This window comes from Pygoscelis adeliae, unplaced genomic scaffold (genome assembly GCF_000699105.1).
Source record: "Pygoscelis adeliae isolate BGI_AS28 unplaced genomic scaffold, ASM69910v1 Scaffold36, whole genome shotgun sequence".
In the NCBI taxonomy this organism is placed as follows: Eukaryota; Metazoa; Chordata; class Aves; order Sphenisciformes; family Spheniscidae; genus Pygoscelis; species Pygoscelis adeliae.
This window is the reverse complement of record NW_008824934.1, coordinates 3196398-3208838: the sequence shown is the minus strand read 5'-3', so window position 1 is coordinate 3208838 and position 12441 is coordinate 3196398. Positions and strand designations below refer to the sequence as shown.

At 38.2% G+C, this 12441-nt stretch overlaps 2 protein-coding genes across 2 annotated transcripts; both read right to left on the bottom strand.

The window, feature by feature from the left end:
• Positions 1-238: 238 nt before the first annotated feature.
• On the bottom strand, positions 239-3920 carry RBP7 (retinol binding protein 7, cellular). Its single transcript, XM_009325201.1, has 4 exons — positions 3786-3920; positions 1146-1324; positions 784-885; positions 239-460 (listed from the first exon to the last, which is right to left on the bottom strand). The coding sequence occupies exons 1-4, from the start codon at positions 3856-3858 to the stop codon at positions 410-412; spliced, it is 405 nt and encodes a 134-aa protein (XP_009323476.1). The 5' UTR covers positions 3859-3920; the 3' UTR covers positions 239-409.
• A 2884-nt stretch (positions 3921-6804) lies between these two features.
• On the bottom strand, positions 6805-12441 carry NMNAT1 (nicotinamide nucleotide adenylyltransferase 1). Its single transcript, XM_009325200.1, has 4 exons — positions 12276-12441; positions 11608-11791; positions 10767-10912; positions 6805-9441 (listed from the first exon to the last, which is right to left on the bottom strand). Exons 1-4 carry the CDS (start codon positions 12397-12399, stop codon positions 9041-9043), a joined length of 855 nt encoding a protein of 284 aa, XP_009323475.1. The 5' UTR covers positions 12400-12441; the 3' UTR covers positions 6805-9040.

Below are 12441 nucleotides of genomic sequence, written 5' to 3'. Positions count from 1 at the left end.
TTGAATAATAAATCTGTATCCTTTGTTGTCTGCTTCCTTGGCTGTTATCTTCACTTCTCTACCATAGTTCCCCCTCTGTTTTGTTTGATGTTGGCATGCCCCCTTTGTTAACTGGAGACCCAAGCCATATCACTTATGTTTTGGGTTTGGTGTTTTTTTTTTCCTCCAAAAACACATTCAGAAGTCAGGTACTTAAAATTGGTTTGGTTTTAGGCATTTATTAGCAAAAAAATCAGTTCTTTAACACTGGCAACAGCAGACTTATTTCCTGAGCCAGAAACATCAGACCATTTAGGTTAATAGGTACAAGGAATCAGTTCTTGTCAGTACAGCCATCACTGGACATGAGGATGCATAGTCTCCTGTATATAGCTGTCTCTCCATGTAGGAACACATGTAGTACACTCATTCAAGCTCTCTTGAAGACCTGTTTACATACTTGATTCTCACAACGAAGCTCCTACCAAAAAAAAAAGTATAGATGTATATAGTAATCAAAGGAACCGCTTCTAAAAGTGAACATAGATCCTCTGCCATAGCTACTGACCATCACTCTGCTGTCATGCTAGTAAGTTATCCTTAACATTCTGAATTTAACTATACAAGACAGTGAAACAATGAAGTTGTTCCAAGTAAACTAAAATCAAAGCAGAATTTGCTCCCTATGTACCATCCATTACAAATACTACAGAGCTAGAAGACGACTTGTGCGCACCGTGACCACATTATAGATCTTATTTTTGTCATATAGCGACAGAAGTAGTAGAAATCCAAAGTAAATACCAGATGGAGGTCATCTCCTTCAAGCCAGTGAGTCCAGCCCCTGTTCTTCTTCTCGCCAGTCTGGACACAGACAAGTTTGTCATTTTCCCAGGTAACTAGGCTCTGTGGAAAAGGAAACAAAAAAATGTTTCTGTATGTCTTTGTCTCAGTTCTGCAATATACTCATAGACAATGTCCTTTTTTCCTGGATAAAAGGGGACCTAAATACTACTGAGGGGAAATGAAACTCCTTGTCTGTAACTCAGGCTCCTACCTTTGCATTGCATTACAAATAGCATTCTTGAAACAGTTTCAGCTCAAGTAGCTGGACTAATAGGCATCTTAATTTTGTAACGGCCTCTTGATTTTATATATTGTCTTACCTTGCATTTTCTGTTATCCAGGCCTTTATTATCTTCTTCAAACTCTTCTCCAATTTTGAATTCAAGCAAATAATCTCTGAATGTGCTAGTGGTATGGATATAAAATGAATCACCATCTTGTTTGATCACTTTCTGAGGCTTCAGCATTTTTGCTATCTTGCGTGTTGCAAAGTCAATACCTTGGACAGGAGGCAAGAAAGTCAGAGTTGTATTTATCACCAGCCATTTTGACAGCCAGGACTTACCTTTATTACTACTAGAAGCATTTATTGGATAGTTTGACATTACTGCTATGCAAGGTTTTGGGGTTTTTTTTCCTGTTGTTTTTTGGGTTTTTTTTTTTAAAGCTGTATGTTACACAGATCAAGTTCTTGTACGTTTTATGCTTTGGAAACCAGTTTACTCAATTGTTGCACAATTCCTGTGCAAGATTTCTAGGACTTTGAGTCAGAAGAGTCCTTTTAGGAGTTGGGAAGAATTGGTTTCCCCCCACACATACATCCCAAGCTTGGTCTCAGACTTACCCCTCGCTCAGCTAGAGGGAATAGTTAATGCCTATTCTTATCCTTTGTCAGAGGAAAGGCATTATGTGAATTAACAAGAAATCTTTGCACCCTATACCTTAAATAGGGTAAAATTAATTACTCAAGTCCTAAAATGAATTACTCAAGCTTGTTTTCAGGACATGCCACTTGCTGTTAACACTTCTTAAGTGCAACTAGAAAACATCACACTTGTCAAAAGATCTCCTGGTTATCTGTAATGATCAGTCACCTTTAACAGACTCCTGATGTTCTTGGTAATACTGAGCTTAAAGCAGTGCTTCTAGAGTTTTTTCTATTTCTCTAGTGAATGTCGGTTTCTTTAGGGGAACAGGCCATCTATTTGGCAGGCAACTGAATTACATTGCATCCCAATAGCATGCTCAGAGTGGGGTTTTCAGGAAAGGGGGATGGGTAAAATGGGGGGCTGTGTATTGATGAATTTAGTTGTTTTCATCACCTAGATTTAAAGTGTCATTTTGTAGGACCACTAGAAGTTTCTCACTTTATGCAGGCTGGGGTTGTGATCTTCTTGTCAGGGTGTTTTCAGCTACCATGTGTTGAACCATATGGCTCATTATGCAGTCTGTGTTTGAAGTGGGACTTCATTACTGTATGCATTACAGCAGTGCCAGAATCTGTCAGTCATGTTTTTACATGGTTACCAGTTTATTTTAGCATAGAGGGGTTTGAATTCAGTACTGGCAACAGCCATACCCGTTAAGCCTTAACATGGTTATAGGAATGTATGAATACAAACTACTTAGAAATCTATTCTGTAGAGGTGGATACTAAATTGAAGGACAGGCTAGGCTTGGAATAGCCATGTCCTTATCGGTAACCCTCTAGTTACTCAGCTGATCAGATATTAGCCTCCTCACTCTACTTACCCTGGCAAAAAAGTTTTTCATTCTAGCTCTACAATATTGACTTCAGTCCCTGTTTTGTTCAGTATACTGGCAACCAAGCAGGAGTAATTAAAGATAGATTGTAAATCATCAACAGGATTCTTTGCCTTTACTTTTAAGTAAGTTCCCCAATTACATGCTGAAAACAAACTGCATTTTTCACAAGATTGGTAGTTAGGTTTCATTAAAAAAGCCCTTTACTTAGCTGGACAATGTTTTTTATCAAGGAACAGACATAATCTCTATTCCATTTGAAAACATTAACACATTAAGAGTATATTACTTAGTATTCAAACTGAGGAATAAATCCTCATTATGGGAGCACCCTTTCCTTTTTTTTTCCTGACTGATAACACACCAGGATTAGAAACAGAGAAGAGTTCTTTCACCATGTTAAAGATACCAACTAGACAATTTAAGTAGGTCACCCAGCCAGAAAATAGATTTCATTCTAGTTGTGTATACAATAACCAACAAGGGACACTGTTGGTCATCAGTTTACACAAATCAAAAAGGTAGAAGGGGGTGGGAGAGGCAGGGAGAAGAGAAGGCAGCACACAAGGTTGCCTGCTGTTACTGTCTGTAATGAGCTTTGCACAAGAAAGCTAATAAAGTACCGAGAACTTTCTTAGTTCTCCATTTAAGCACCGTTAATCTCTCTCTAAAAGGTCTGAGCAAGGTAAGAGGTTAGTTTCAAGCACTCCAGAAAAGGGGTAGTTAGAGAGACTTAACAAGTCACAGTGGCGAAAGAAGTATTTTCTAAGCTGTTTAAAGATAAATGACACCAAGCTGAACAACTGCCTGGAAGTAGCAAATACCCAAGCACTTTTTTTTGTAACTTAACATTTCATTAACCCTAGACAGAGGTTCTGTTAAGTTTGTGCTCAAAAACAAGAGAAATTGAGCGGACAGAGCAAACTCTTCCCTGTCTCTGATGAAAGCTATACAAAAAAATCTACTTTTAACAAGTATTAGGCTGAGAAATTCCTGCAAGCTGCAAGGACACTTGGGTGACAGGCTGAAGTATAGTTAATGCTGTCTGTTTATCAGTAGACAAAGATTCTTCCATTGTTTTTTCAGAGAAAAAAAGCTTCGGCAATATCTAGGTTTTAGAAGAACTCAGCCTCTTAAAATTCAGGAGGACCCTTCAGGGGAAGGGAGGAAGGATAGAATCAGGTTTTTTCACCTACCTAAGGCCACCATATAACCTTCAAAGTTGTCATTGCTGATAAGGTTCCAGGTTCCACTGAAATCCACAGGCATTGCCAGACTGTGGAAAGAAGATACAGTCAACCTCTGACCAAAAGGCAAAAATGAAGAAGTAGTTTTCCAACCAGGCCTTATGTAAGGAAGACTGTGGGTGGGATTACATCTCAGAGCCTTTCTGATGGAGGGGAAGGGTACTATTGCTGAGCCAATGGGGGAGAGGGTATCTGCAGATCAGCTTCAGCTGCATTGGAGGGAAAAGTTCACAGTTTCTGAAATCTTTGTGTGGAGCAAATGTTAGTAGCCCAAGAGTCACAATGCAAACCAAAAAGCGGTTTAAACCATTTGTGTCCATCTTGTATACTTTAAAGGGAATCACGGACACATTTTGTCACTACTAAAATTCCCTGCATGTACATTAGATCTGTGACTTTATGATCTGAAATCTACATATTTGTTGAAACGGTGATCTACCCACTGTAAATACACACTATATTTGAACAGACAGGGATTGACTGTTAAACTGTGGATGATATTGTATCAGCAAATTTTACCGCAGTACCTATGACACAGTAATAGAGATAAGTATTATATCTTGTTGGTTTATGCCTGGAGTAAATAGTAGGCAGCATCATTGTCCAGTGGTTATAACAGAAAAGTGAAAGACAGATCTTGTTTGTATATGTTATTCTCTGATGTGACTCTCAACACAGCTCTACTGTGCCACAGTTTACCTGTTTGTGTTCTGGTTTTTTTAATGCTGTTAAGTTACATCCTAGTTAAATGAACATACGTGTACAAAATTCTTTATTTTCTCAGATGCCTTACCATCCAGAAAGTTTGTGTAACAGTTAGGCATGAGACAGCAGATCCAGAGGCCTGAGCTCTGTTCCCAGTTCTGCAGCTCTGTATTTATCAGTTTTCCTAGATGGGAAAGAGGGCAAATACCTGTTCTTGCAATTGCAAATTGCAAAAATGTTGCACTTTCAACTCCTAAAAATAGCCAATAACAGTAACGAATTCAAAAAGTACTCTCGCGTATATAGAAGATGTAGCTCCCTCCTTTGCTTTTTACTCTTGACACATACAGTAAAGGAGAGATGATATAGAAGTTATTCCCACTGATGCTTTATTAGATGCTATACATTGTGGCAGAGGATATAGAGAGTAGAGCACAGGATGCAGCAGGTAAGCTTCAGTGTTGGACTTTATCTTCAGCAAAGAAATGAAAGAAATCTCTTACGTGATGACCCAGCAATGTGTTTTGAAAAGTGAATAAAGAATGCTTGACTTCGAAGAGGAAGGATATATAAGGAATTTGGAAGTGACATTTTATTTCCTTTAGAAGATACATAATTCTCCAATCTCTTGCAGTTCCTCCATCTGTGATTACTCTTTGCAAACTGTATGCCTTCTGGTTACAATTTACCAAGTGAGAAATACGAATTTAATAATCCTGAACAACTAGGCACGCTAGAATTGCTAAGTACAGGAGAGCTAGATAACTTTGTACCTCAGTTTCCTCATCGGTAAAACGGGGAAAACAATCATTCCCAGTCACATGTATGTTTTGAGCATTAGCTTAATTCCACATTTTGAGTGGTCAGGTGAGACAGTAATGAGCACCACAATGAAGGCTACACTAAAAGAAAAACCCAACATTGATGGGCGAGCAAAATCTTAACTGTGTTGCTACCATAGTAAAAAGGGAATTTGGTGTTCTGAATCTTGAATGAGGAAACTCACCTATAGCTACTACATTTATCTATTTACTGACTTGGGTTAGGCTGAATAAAAAGATAATATTTTGCAGAGAAAATTAAGTTTCCGTGAACTTTAGCTACATTTTTGGAGCTGATAGTTTGACCTATATGACTCACAAAGTCATGCGAGTAGGAAATTAGGACGTCAAAGCTTGTTTCCTGTTTGCAGATGGATATTGTTCTCTAACTTATACTAAACTAGGAACAGCACAGAGAAATGCAAATTAGTGTTTCCCCTGGACTCGAATAGTAACATTTCACCCATAATGTTATTACAAGGTTATGATAGTAAAGCACTGTTGCAATACTACTGACTCTTCCAAGTAAAGAGAAGTCAGTACTTGGATAAATCCTGTGTAAAAGCCTGGATATAACATTTTTATTGAAAATTAAGATTATGCAGATTGTCTGGGATGTGGTGCTTCTTTCTGTAGATCAGTACTTAATCTCAAACTAAGACTTATAGGGTTACTATTTCAGGGCTCAGCCAAAGAATTGCCTGTGGACCTTTTTGTAAGAACTGCCGGGTGCCCTGGCCACATCCTATAATGGTTCATTTCTTTCTCCCTTACAAATTCCCAATTTTCTTTTTGTGGAAAGATTTTTTTTCCATTTCCATCTTAATTGCTGTGCAGCATTGAGCATCTAACAGATTCCATTAAGGATGTGGCCTCATTACAGAAGTATGATAAAGTGGTTCCTGCTGCTGCTGCAGTATTTATAAAATATTTTGAGTCTGAATTACGCATGTGGTGTAAGGGCCCTGTGTTCTCTTAATAGAGCAGGACCAAATGCAGTGATGTAAAAAAAAAAAGCCTCATTTTTGTTTGTAGAACATCTGTGAATGCATTACAACTCTTATATAAAGAAGTTCAGTGAACTGCATTATTCACAAACGTTACATTTTCAAGTATATAGATTCTCTTTTAGATCTAGTCCACTCTTGAAAGTTATACCTGTCTAACATTTTTGAACAGGCCACATCAGTGACTGTGATGTTGATATTTATAACTGATTGGAACAGTAGATTGTCAGTGTGCGCTTACTTTTAGTGTTGCAACAGGCAGGTTTCTGGATCCCACTAGTAAAACAAACGATCCATATTCAGCAGTCAGTGTAATTTTTGAACAATGCTGTTTTGTATAGACAAAAGTGTACTGACACCATTCTACCTACTTAAAAATCATGCAGTCGTCAGACATCAGATTTGGCTAGTAACAGGATGACTGAAATTAGCATATTACATGCAATTTATTTTATTGAAAGACCCATCACACATAACTACATTAAAACCCAGTGAAACATAACTGTTTGAAGACCAAAGCTTTATAAAACATCCTATTGAATTTGCAGTTTGTCTAGAATTACACAAAGTGCACCAACACACACCAGCATCATTTAGAAGAATAAACCTAGACTTAAAGTGCAGTTTTACTCTGAAAAGTGACCACATAAATAGGGTGCTTTCCCATTAGAAAGATCTGCTGTTTATTCAGCAGCACACTGCTTGACTTGACTGCTGAAAATAAATCTTTCTTGCCCTCTATTCTTGTCAGTCATAAAGACAGATAGCAAGCAAAAGAGAAAAGTAGATCTTGTCCTTCCCTATGCACCATCAATAATACGGTTATCTTCAATCAATTATGGCAGTTTGATTGCTAAGGTGTCACAGGGGCATAATTTATCCTTCGGTACCTTTATTACTATTGATGATAAACGAACCCGGCCTCATTATCGAAGGACAGGGTAAGCTTGCCTGAGCTCTAGGGGAAAAAATGGCAGACTGAGCACATCTGATGCAGGAATCACCAAGAAAAAAACTAAAGAATCCTTGATGCTACTTTCTGTCACAGTGCAGTTACAGATGCACTTCTAAGTTGTGACTTGATTTTATTACACTAATCTCCTTGTAGATTCTCTGTAGACAGCCACCTTTACAGGCTGGAGCTAGCAGGACACAGATGTTCTGGTGCATGGTAATTGCAGAATTTCATGTGGGGCTCTAAGTTTGCGTGCCCGATGCTAGCTCCACTGCGGGTCACAGGTTTTTCTGAGAGTGTCTCGACTCCCCTGCTGGGTTTTACACGAGCCTTGCAGGCCCTAGGGTCACCCATGATGTTCTGCGTTTGGCTTCTTGCTTCCAGACTCCCCCTAAGCTCCTAGGGAAGCCTACACCTCTGCCTCAGCTCTTTGGGGATCCCCTGCCTGGGGAAGGAGGATGATGGGTTGTCGCGATTATGATCCTGGAACATGCTCCTGGTCCTAGGCTTGCCCAACAGCATCTAGGCTTCCTGCCCTGATAGTCTCACATTCTGCTGGATTTGTCGACCTGAAAAATGTGAACGGAGTCATCTTGTGGAGATCATATGAAGAAGCTGTTGACCCATTAGGAAGCGTCTTGGAAACCTTGACATTTTTAATCAGGCACATAATCCAAACAAAAATGGGATGACGGCAAATCTAAAGGGAGGTAGAATTCTATCACCATGACATTCACAGTGCCCCTCTAGTTTATATTCACATAATACAGACAATATACTATTAGATTCAAAACCAGATTTCTAGCAAAGAAAAACATTTCACTTATGTACAGTCTTAATATCCTACCATTTCTTCTCAACTCCAGTTACAGAAAACAATTCTGGCTGTATACATTTGCCTCAAAAGTAAAAGCTCATTTATTATTTGAAATAAAGGGACACCTATCTGAGAATCCATGCAATGACACTATTATTAATTTCTACCCATTAAATCAATGGCTATAAACCAGTTTCTGAAGTAGGTCTGTCCTTCCATGAGAAACAGTGCTGAGCTTAACGTACAGCTCTGGAAACATGAATGAAAAAGTAAAGCACGAGGCATTTCTGGGAGCAAATTGCATGATGGCAATCAAACAGGCTGCATATTTGAAAGGCAGGCAACTCAAAGCATGGTATGTCTAGCACCACTTCAGCGAGGAGTAAATTTTTCCCTTCCAGCATAGAGCTAAATAATTTCTTTGAGGTATACCACATGTTGGCAATTTTTTAAAAAATGAGTTATATAGATTTACTATCAGTGACTGGTACATTTTGAAATTAAATGGCTTTGTTAAGACACTGTAAGTTATTAAAAATATTTGTGTTACTAACTTATAAACAGCAGTCAGAGCAGTCCGAGTTAAAACTAATCAGAACATTTCATTTGTTTTGTTTGTTAATTTGTAATTCTCATATGCAAGTGTGAATTCTTACACTTAGTTCATTGCACTGTGACAAAATGTTTAAACATGAAAATCTTGTTGTTGGCTTTAAAAAAGCTTGTGTAGGTCCAATTATTGAGTGCACCAAACCTCAACAGCAACTACATATGTACTAAAGCCACAGAATTACCCCACTATTTACTTAAAAAAACAAACAACCCCCCAAAACCACATTTTCCTGTACTGAACTGTAGCTTTTTTCACAGCAGAAAGTAAGTTAGTTGTATAGTGCCTGTTAGTTCTTGGAATCACTTGCATGTTTCTGTAAGGGAGCCAAGACAACCCCAGCATTCCTGTCTTCACTCTCTGGACTATACAGATTATTTTTTTCTATGTATGCTTGAACTACATCAGGCACTAGGTAACGAATGCTCTGGCCCCTCCGCAGTGCTCTCCTAATCTTGGTGGAGGAAATGTCATTTGTGATCCATTCTTCCACAAGGTGAATGTTATTCTTATGCCTCCACAAAATATCAGATTCATAGATGAATTTCTGAACACTGTTTCCAGCCCTACTGATGCATACAAGGCCATGATTTTCCACAATTTCAGTGATGTCCTCCAACTTCCACAGATTGGGGATCCCAAAAGATTCCAGCATGTCACTTCCACAAAGCAGTTTAACCTGTGGGACACCTTAAAAAGAAAAATAAGTGAGAAACAGGGCTTCGTTTAGGCCACCAAATTTTAGCTAACTTGATGGGGACATTTAATTTCTAGGCTACCTCTCTGTATCTTTGGTTAAGATGAGACAATGGAATGAAATAAAAAAAGATTCAGAGTGTGTAATTTATAATTAGTAGCCTCAATACAGGATTTTTCTGAAAAAAGGTTATGGGAGTCCCTTCGTTCAAAAGGATTGGAAAATAAACTCTAATACGCTCATTTAGCCTGGGGGTGAATCAATCACTGTGAGGATCAAAGTAAAAGAAAATATAGAGAAAATTCCAGAATATCTAAGTATGAAAGGATACTGTAATGCTGTTAAAACTTTATCTGACGTTCCATAGAGTTACAGAAGTGGAGCTAGCTTTTACGGGACAGGGGGCAGAGGGGATTATGTAAGAAAATATGACAGAGCCCCCCGTCCCCCCGCCATAGACTGTGACACCTGACTTCAGGGGACTCTCTACCATACTATGTTTTATAGGGAATCTAGAGAAGCATGCAGACAGAAACCACCTTAAAGTAGGGGAAGCAAAATTGAGAGTGCTACAGATTTGCAGCTTCCAGTAATGTCACGGGGTGGTAGGAATGTAGTAAAACATCTGGCAACACAGTATGAAAAGAGCCTGCCTGATGCTGTTGGTTTTGTCTTTGAATACACTTACTTTAAAACACTATCAATTAAACAGTAGAATTTGGAAAAGTTCAAGGGAAGAAGTCAGGAAGAAGTCAAGATTTGCTAATATAAAGGGTTAAGATGGTCATTATGCAAGGACGTTCAAATTCTATATGAATACATATAATTGTACATGTTAAGCTAAAGAACTAAAACTAGGATCTGAAAGCAAGAATCAAAATAAATGCTACCTAAAATTACAAAGCCAAGCTATGTCTGTTGTATGAAGTTTTAAATTACAATTTAAAAATGATCCTATACCCAGATACATACTGAACTTCGGGACTTAATCCTGTCCTTTCTTTCTTCAGCAACTTATAATATGATCCAAAATTCTCAGCTGTAACTACAGTATACCAAAGTTCTTTAGGTAAAATGGATAGCTCACACCTGTTTCAGTTCAAATTTCTATTATCATGAGTATTTTTCATGTCCTATATATTTTACCCTTACAGTCGTCTTGTTACAAAGCCTACTGCTTTATGCTGTGGGATCTCAGGGAATAAACTTATTCAGTGAAGTCAGAACCAAGAACTAGCATCAAAAAAAGTTACTAATCAGCGCAATTCCCTTGAAACAGCAAGTATTGTTAAGCATTTCATTTGCAAACAGACTTAACTTTTTATATCGGGATTCTGATTTTTCTTTTTAACGGGGTCATGCCTATTTGGTTCCTGTTTCCTCTTCCGTCCTGGCTTTGTTAAAGGTATAGCATTCTGCAGACTATTAGTGGGATCAGGACATAAAAGCTTTTGATGATGGTACCTGCAAAACAGATGTATTTTAGGTATTTTTAAGATGTATGAGAAATACAGGGAAGAGTATGGCCTACTAAATAATCTTTCACCACTTCCTCCTGCAGTACTTTCACAGACAATCCATCCAAGAACTGATCTGCCTGAACAGGGACTTGCGAGAGCTGGGTCATAAGATGGTCGAAGCGCAAAGATTTCAAAGCAACAGCTACAAGGTTGGTTTGTTTCTTTTTTAATAAAAATTTGTTTTAAAAAGAAGAACCTCAGTGAAGTAGCAGTGACTGAAAGAGTAAAAAACGTAAAACTTAAAAAAAGATACTCCTTCAGACAATTCTCATGCCAGCCTTTAAATACACAAATGGGCAGCGTAACATAATCGGAATCAAATGAGGGAAGCTTGTGTAGCATGTGTGTACCCTATTCTAGTCTCTTGTCCTTCCTCATTAATACCTTTTCAGCACAAAAATTGAATAAAGCCTAAAACAATATATCTTAAAAATTGTTCACAGGCTCATTTTTTGTACGTTTAGGACTCGTGGTGCAATCTTTCATTTACAGTGCTCATATAAATAGTAATTCTGACATCACTGAGTCTATTCATATGATTTGGGGTTAGCCTGCTATCATTCTAACTTGTTAGAGCTAACACCATTCCTTATCTTTCTATAGGTTCTTGAGGCTTTTTAGGGTTTGGCTGAAGAATACCTTAAAACTTTTAGTGTTTCCAACCACTCACTCTGGCTGCTTTCCCAATCATCAACTTCCACCCAATCTGAGTTTTTTGTAGCTAGTTTTGCCATAGTTACTCGGTGATTCGCACTGATCAGACCTTTCTTCTTATATGCATCACCTACTGGTGAAATTATTCCTTTGATTACTTTGTATTTTCCTGTGGAAAAAACACATCACACAAGAACATGAAAAGTGGTTGAGCAGATGTTACTTCCACTGTTTTGTATTTAAACTATTACATAACCATTCTTCACTGCAATCTCTAAGAACACCAATGCCAGCTCTGACAGCCAGCCCAGTGGAAAAGTACAGCGTACTTCTGCCATCGTGCAAGGCAGCACAATTAACGATTTAGAAAGATATATTAGAAAGATATATTCCTAGAAAGGAAAACTATAAACCTCATGATTTAGCTGATTAAAATTAGTAATAAGCAACACATACGTAAGACTGTTCTCTCATGTATTTGGCCTACATGATTTTGTATGATACATACACGCATACTAGCTTCAGCATCTAATTAGTATTTCCAAAAATATCTGTTGCTGTCAAACAGGCATTCATATACACAAAATATGCACCTTAACATTTAAGTGTCTAGTTACCAGAGCGGTTTTGAATTATATAAATTACCACCCTACCTGTTTCATGAAAGTAGTCTTTAGCCAGCTCAAATAGCCTTAGATGCATGTTGGTAATGGGATTGAAGGACCCACAGGCCAGCAGTACTACTTCAGTCTTCTTGTCAGGATCTTCCATAGCCATTCCTCGCAGCTACAGAGCCAAGTGGAGAATGTTGGTGCTAGT

Coding starts and splice junctions, on each gene's coding strand:
- NMNAT1 (XM_009325200.1), bottom strand. CDS start 12,399: ATGGCTATGGAAGATCCTGACAAGAAGACTGAAGTAGTACTGCTGGCC. Junction 11,792..12,275: donor AGACTACTTTCATGAAACAG/GTAGGGTGGTAA, acceptor TTTTTTCCACAG/GAAAATACAAAGTAATCAAA. Junction 10,913..11,607: donor GAAACACTAAAAGTTTTAAG/GTATTCTTCAGC, acceptor TCTGTTTTGCAG/GTACCATCATCAAAAGCTTT.
- RBP7 (XM_009325201.1), bottom strand. CDS start 3,858: ATGCCTGTGGATTTCAGTGGAACCTGGAACCTTATCAGCAATGACAAC. Junction 1,325..3,785: donor AGGTTATATGGTGGCCTTAG/GTAGGTGAAAAA, acceptor CTCCTGTCCAAG/GTATTGACTTTGCAACACGC. Junction 461..783: donor AAGGAGATGACCTCCATCTG/GTATTTACTTTG, acceptor TTTTTTTGGTAG/GAGCTTCGTTGTGAGAATCA.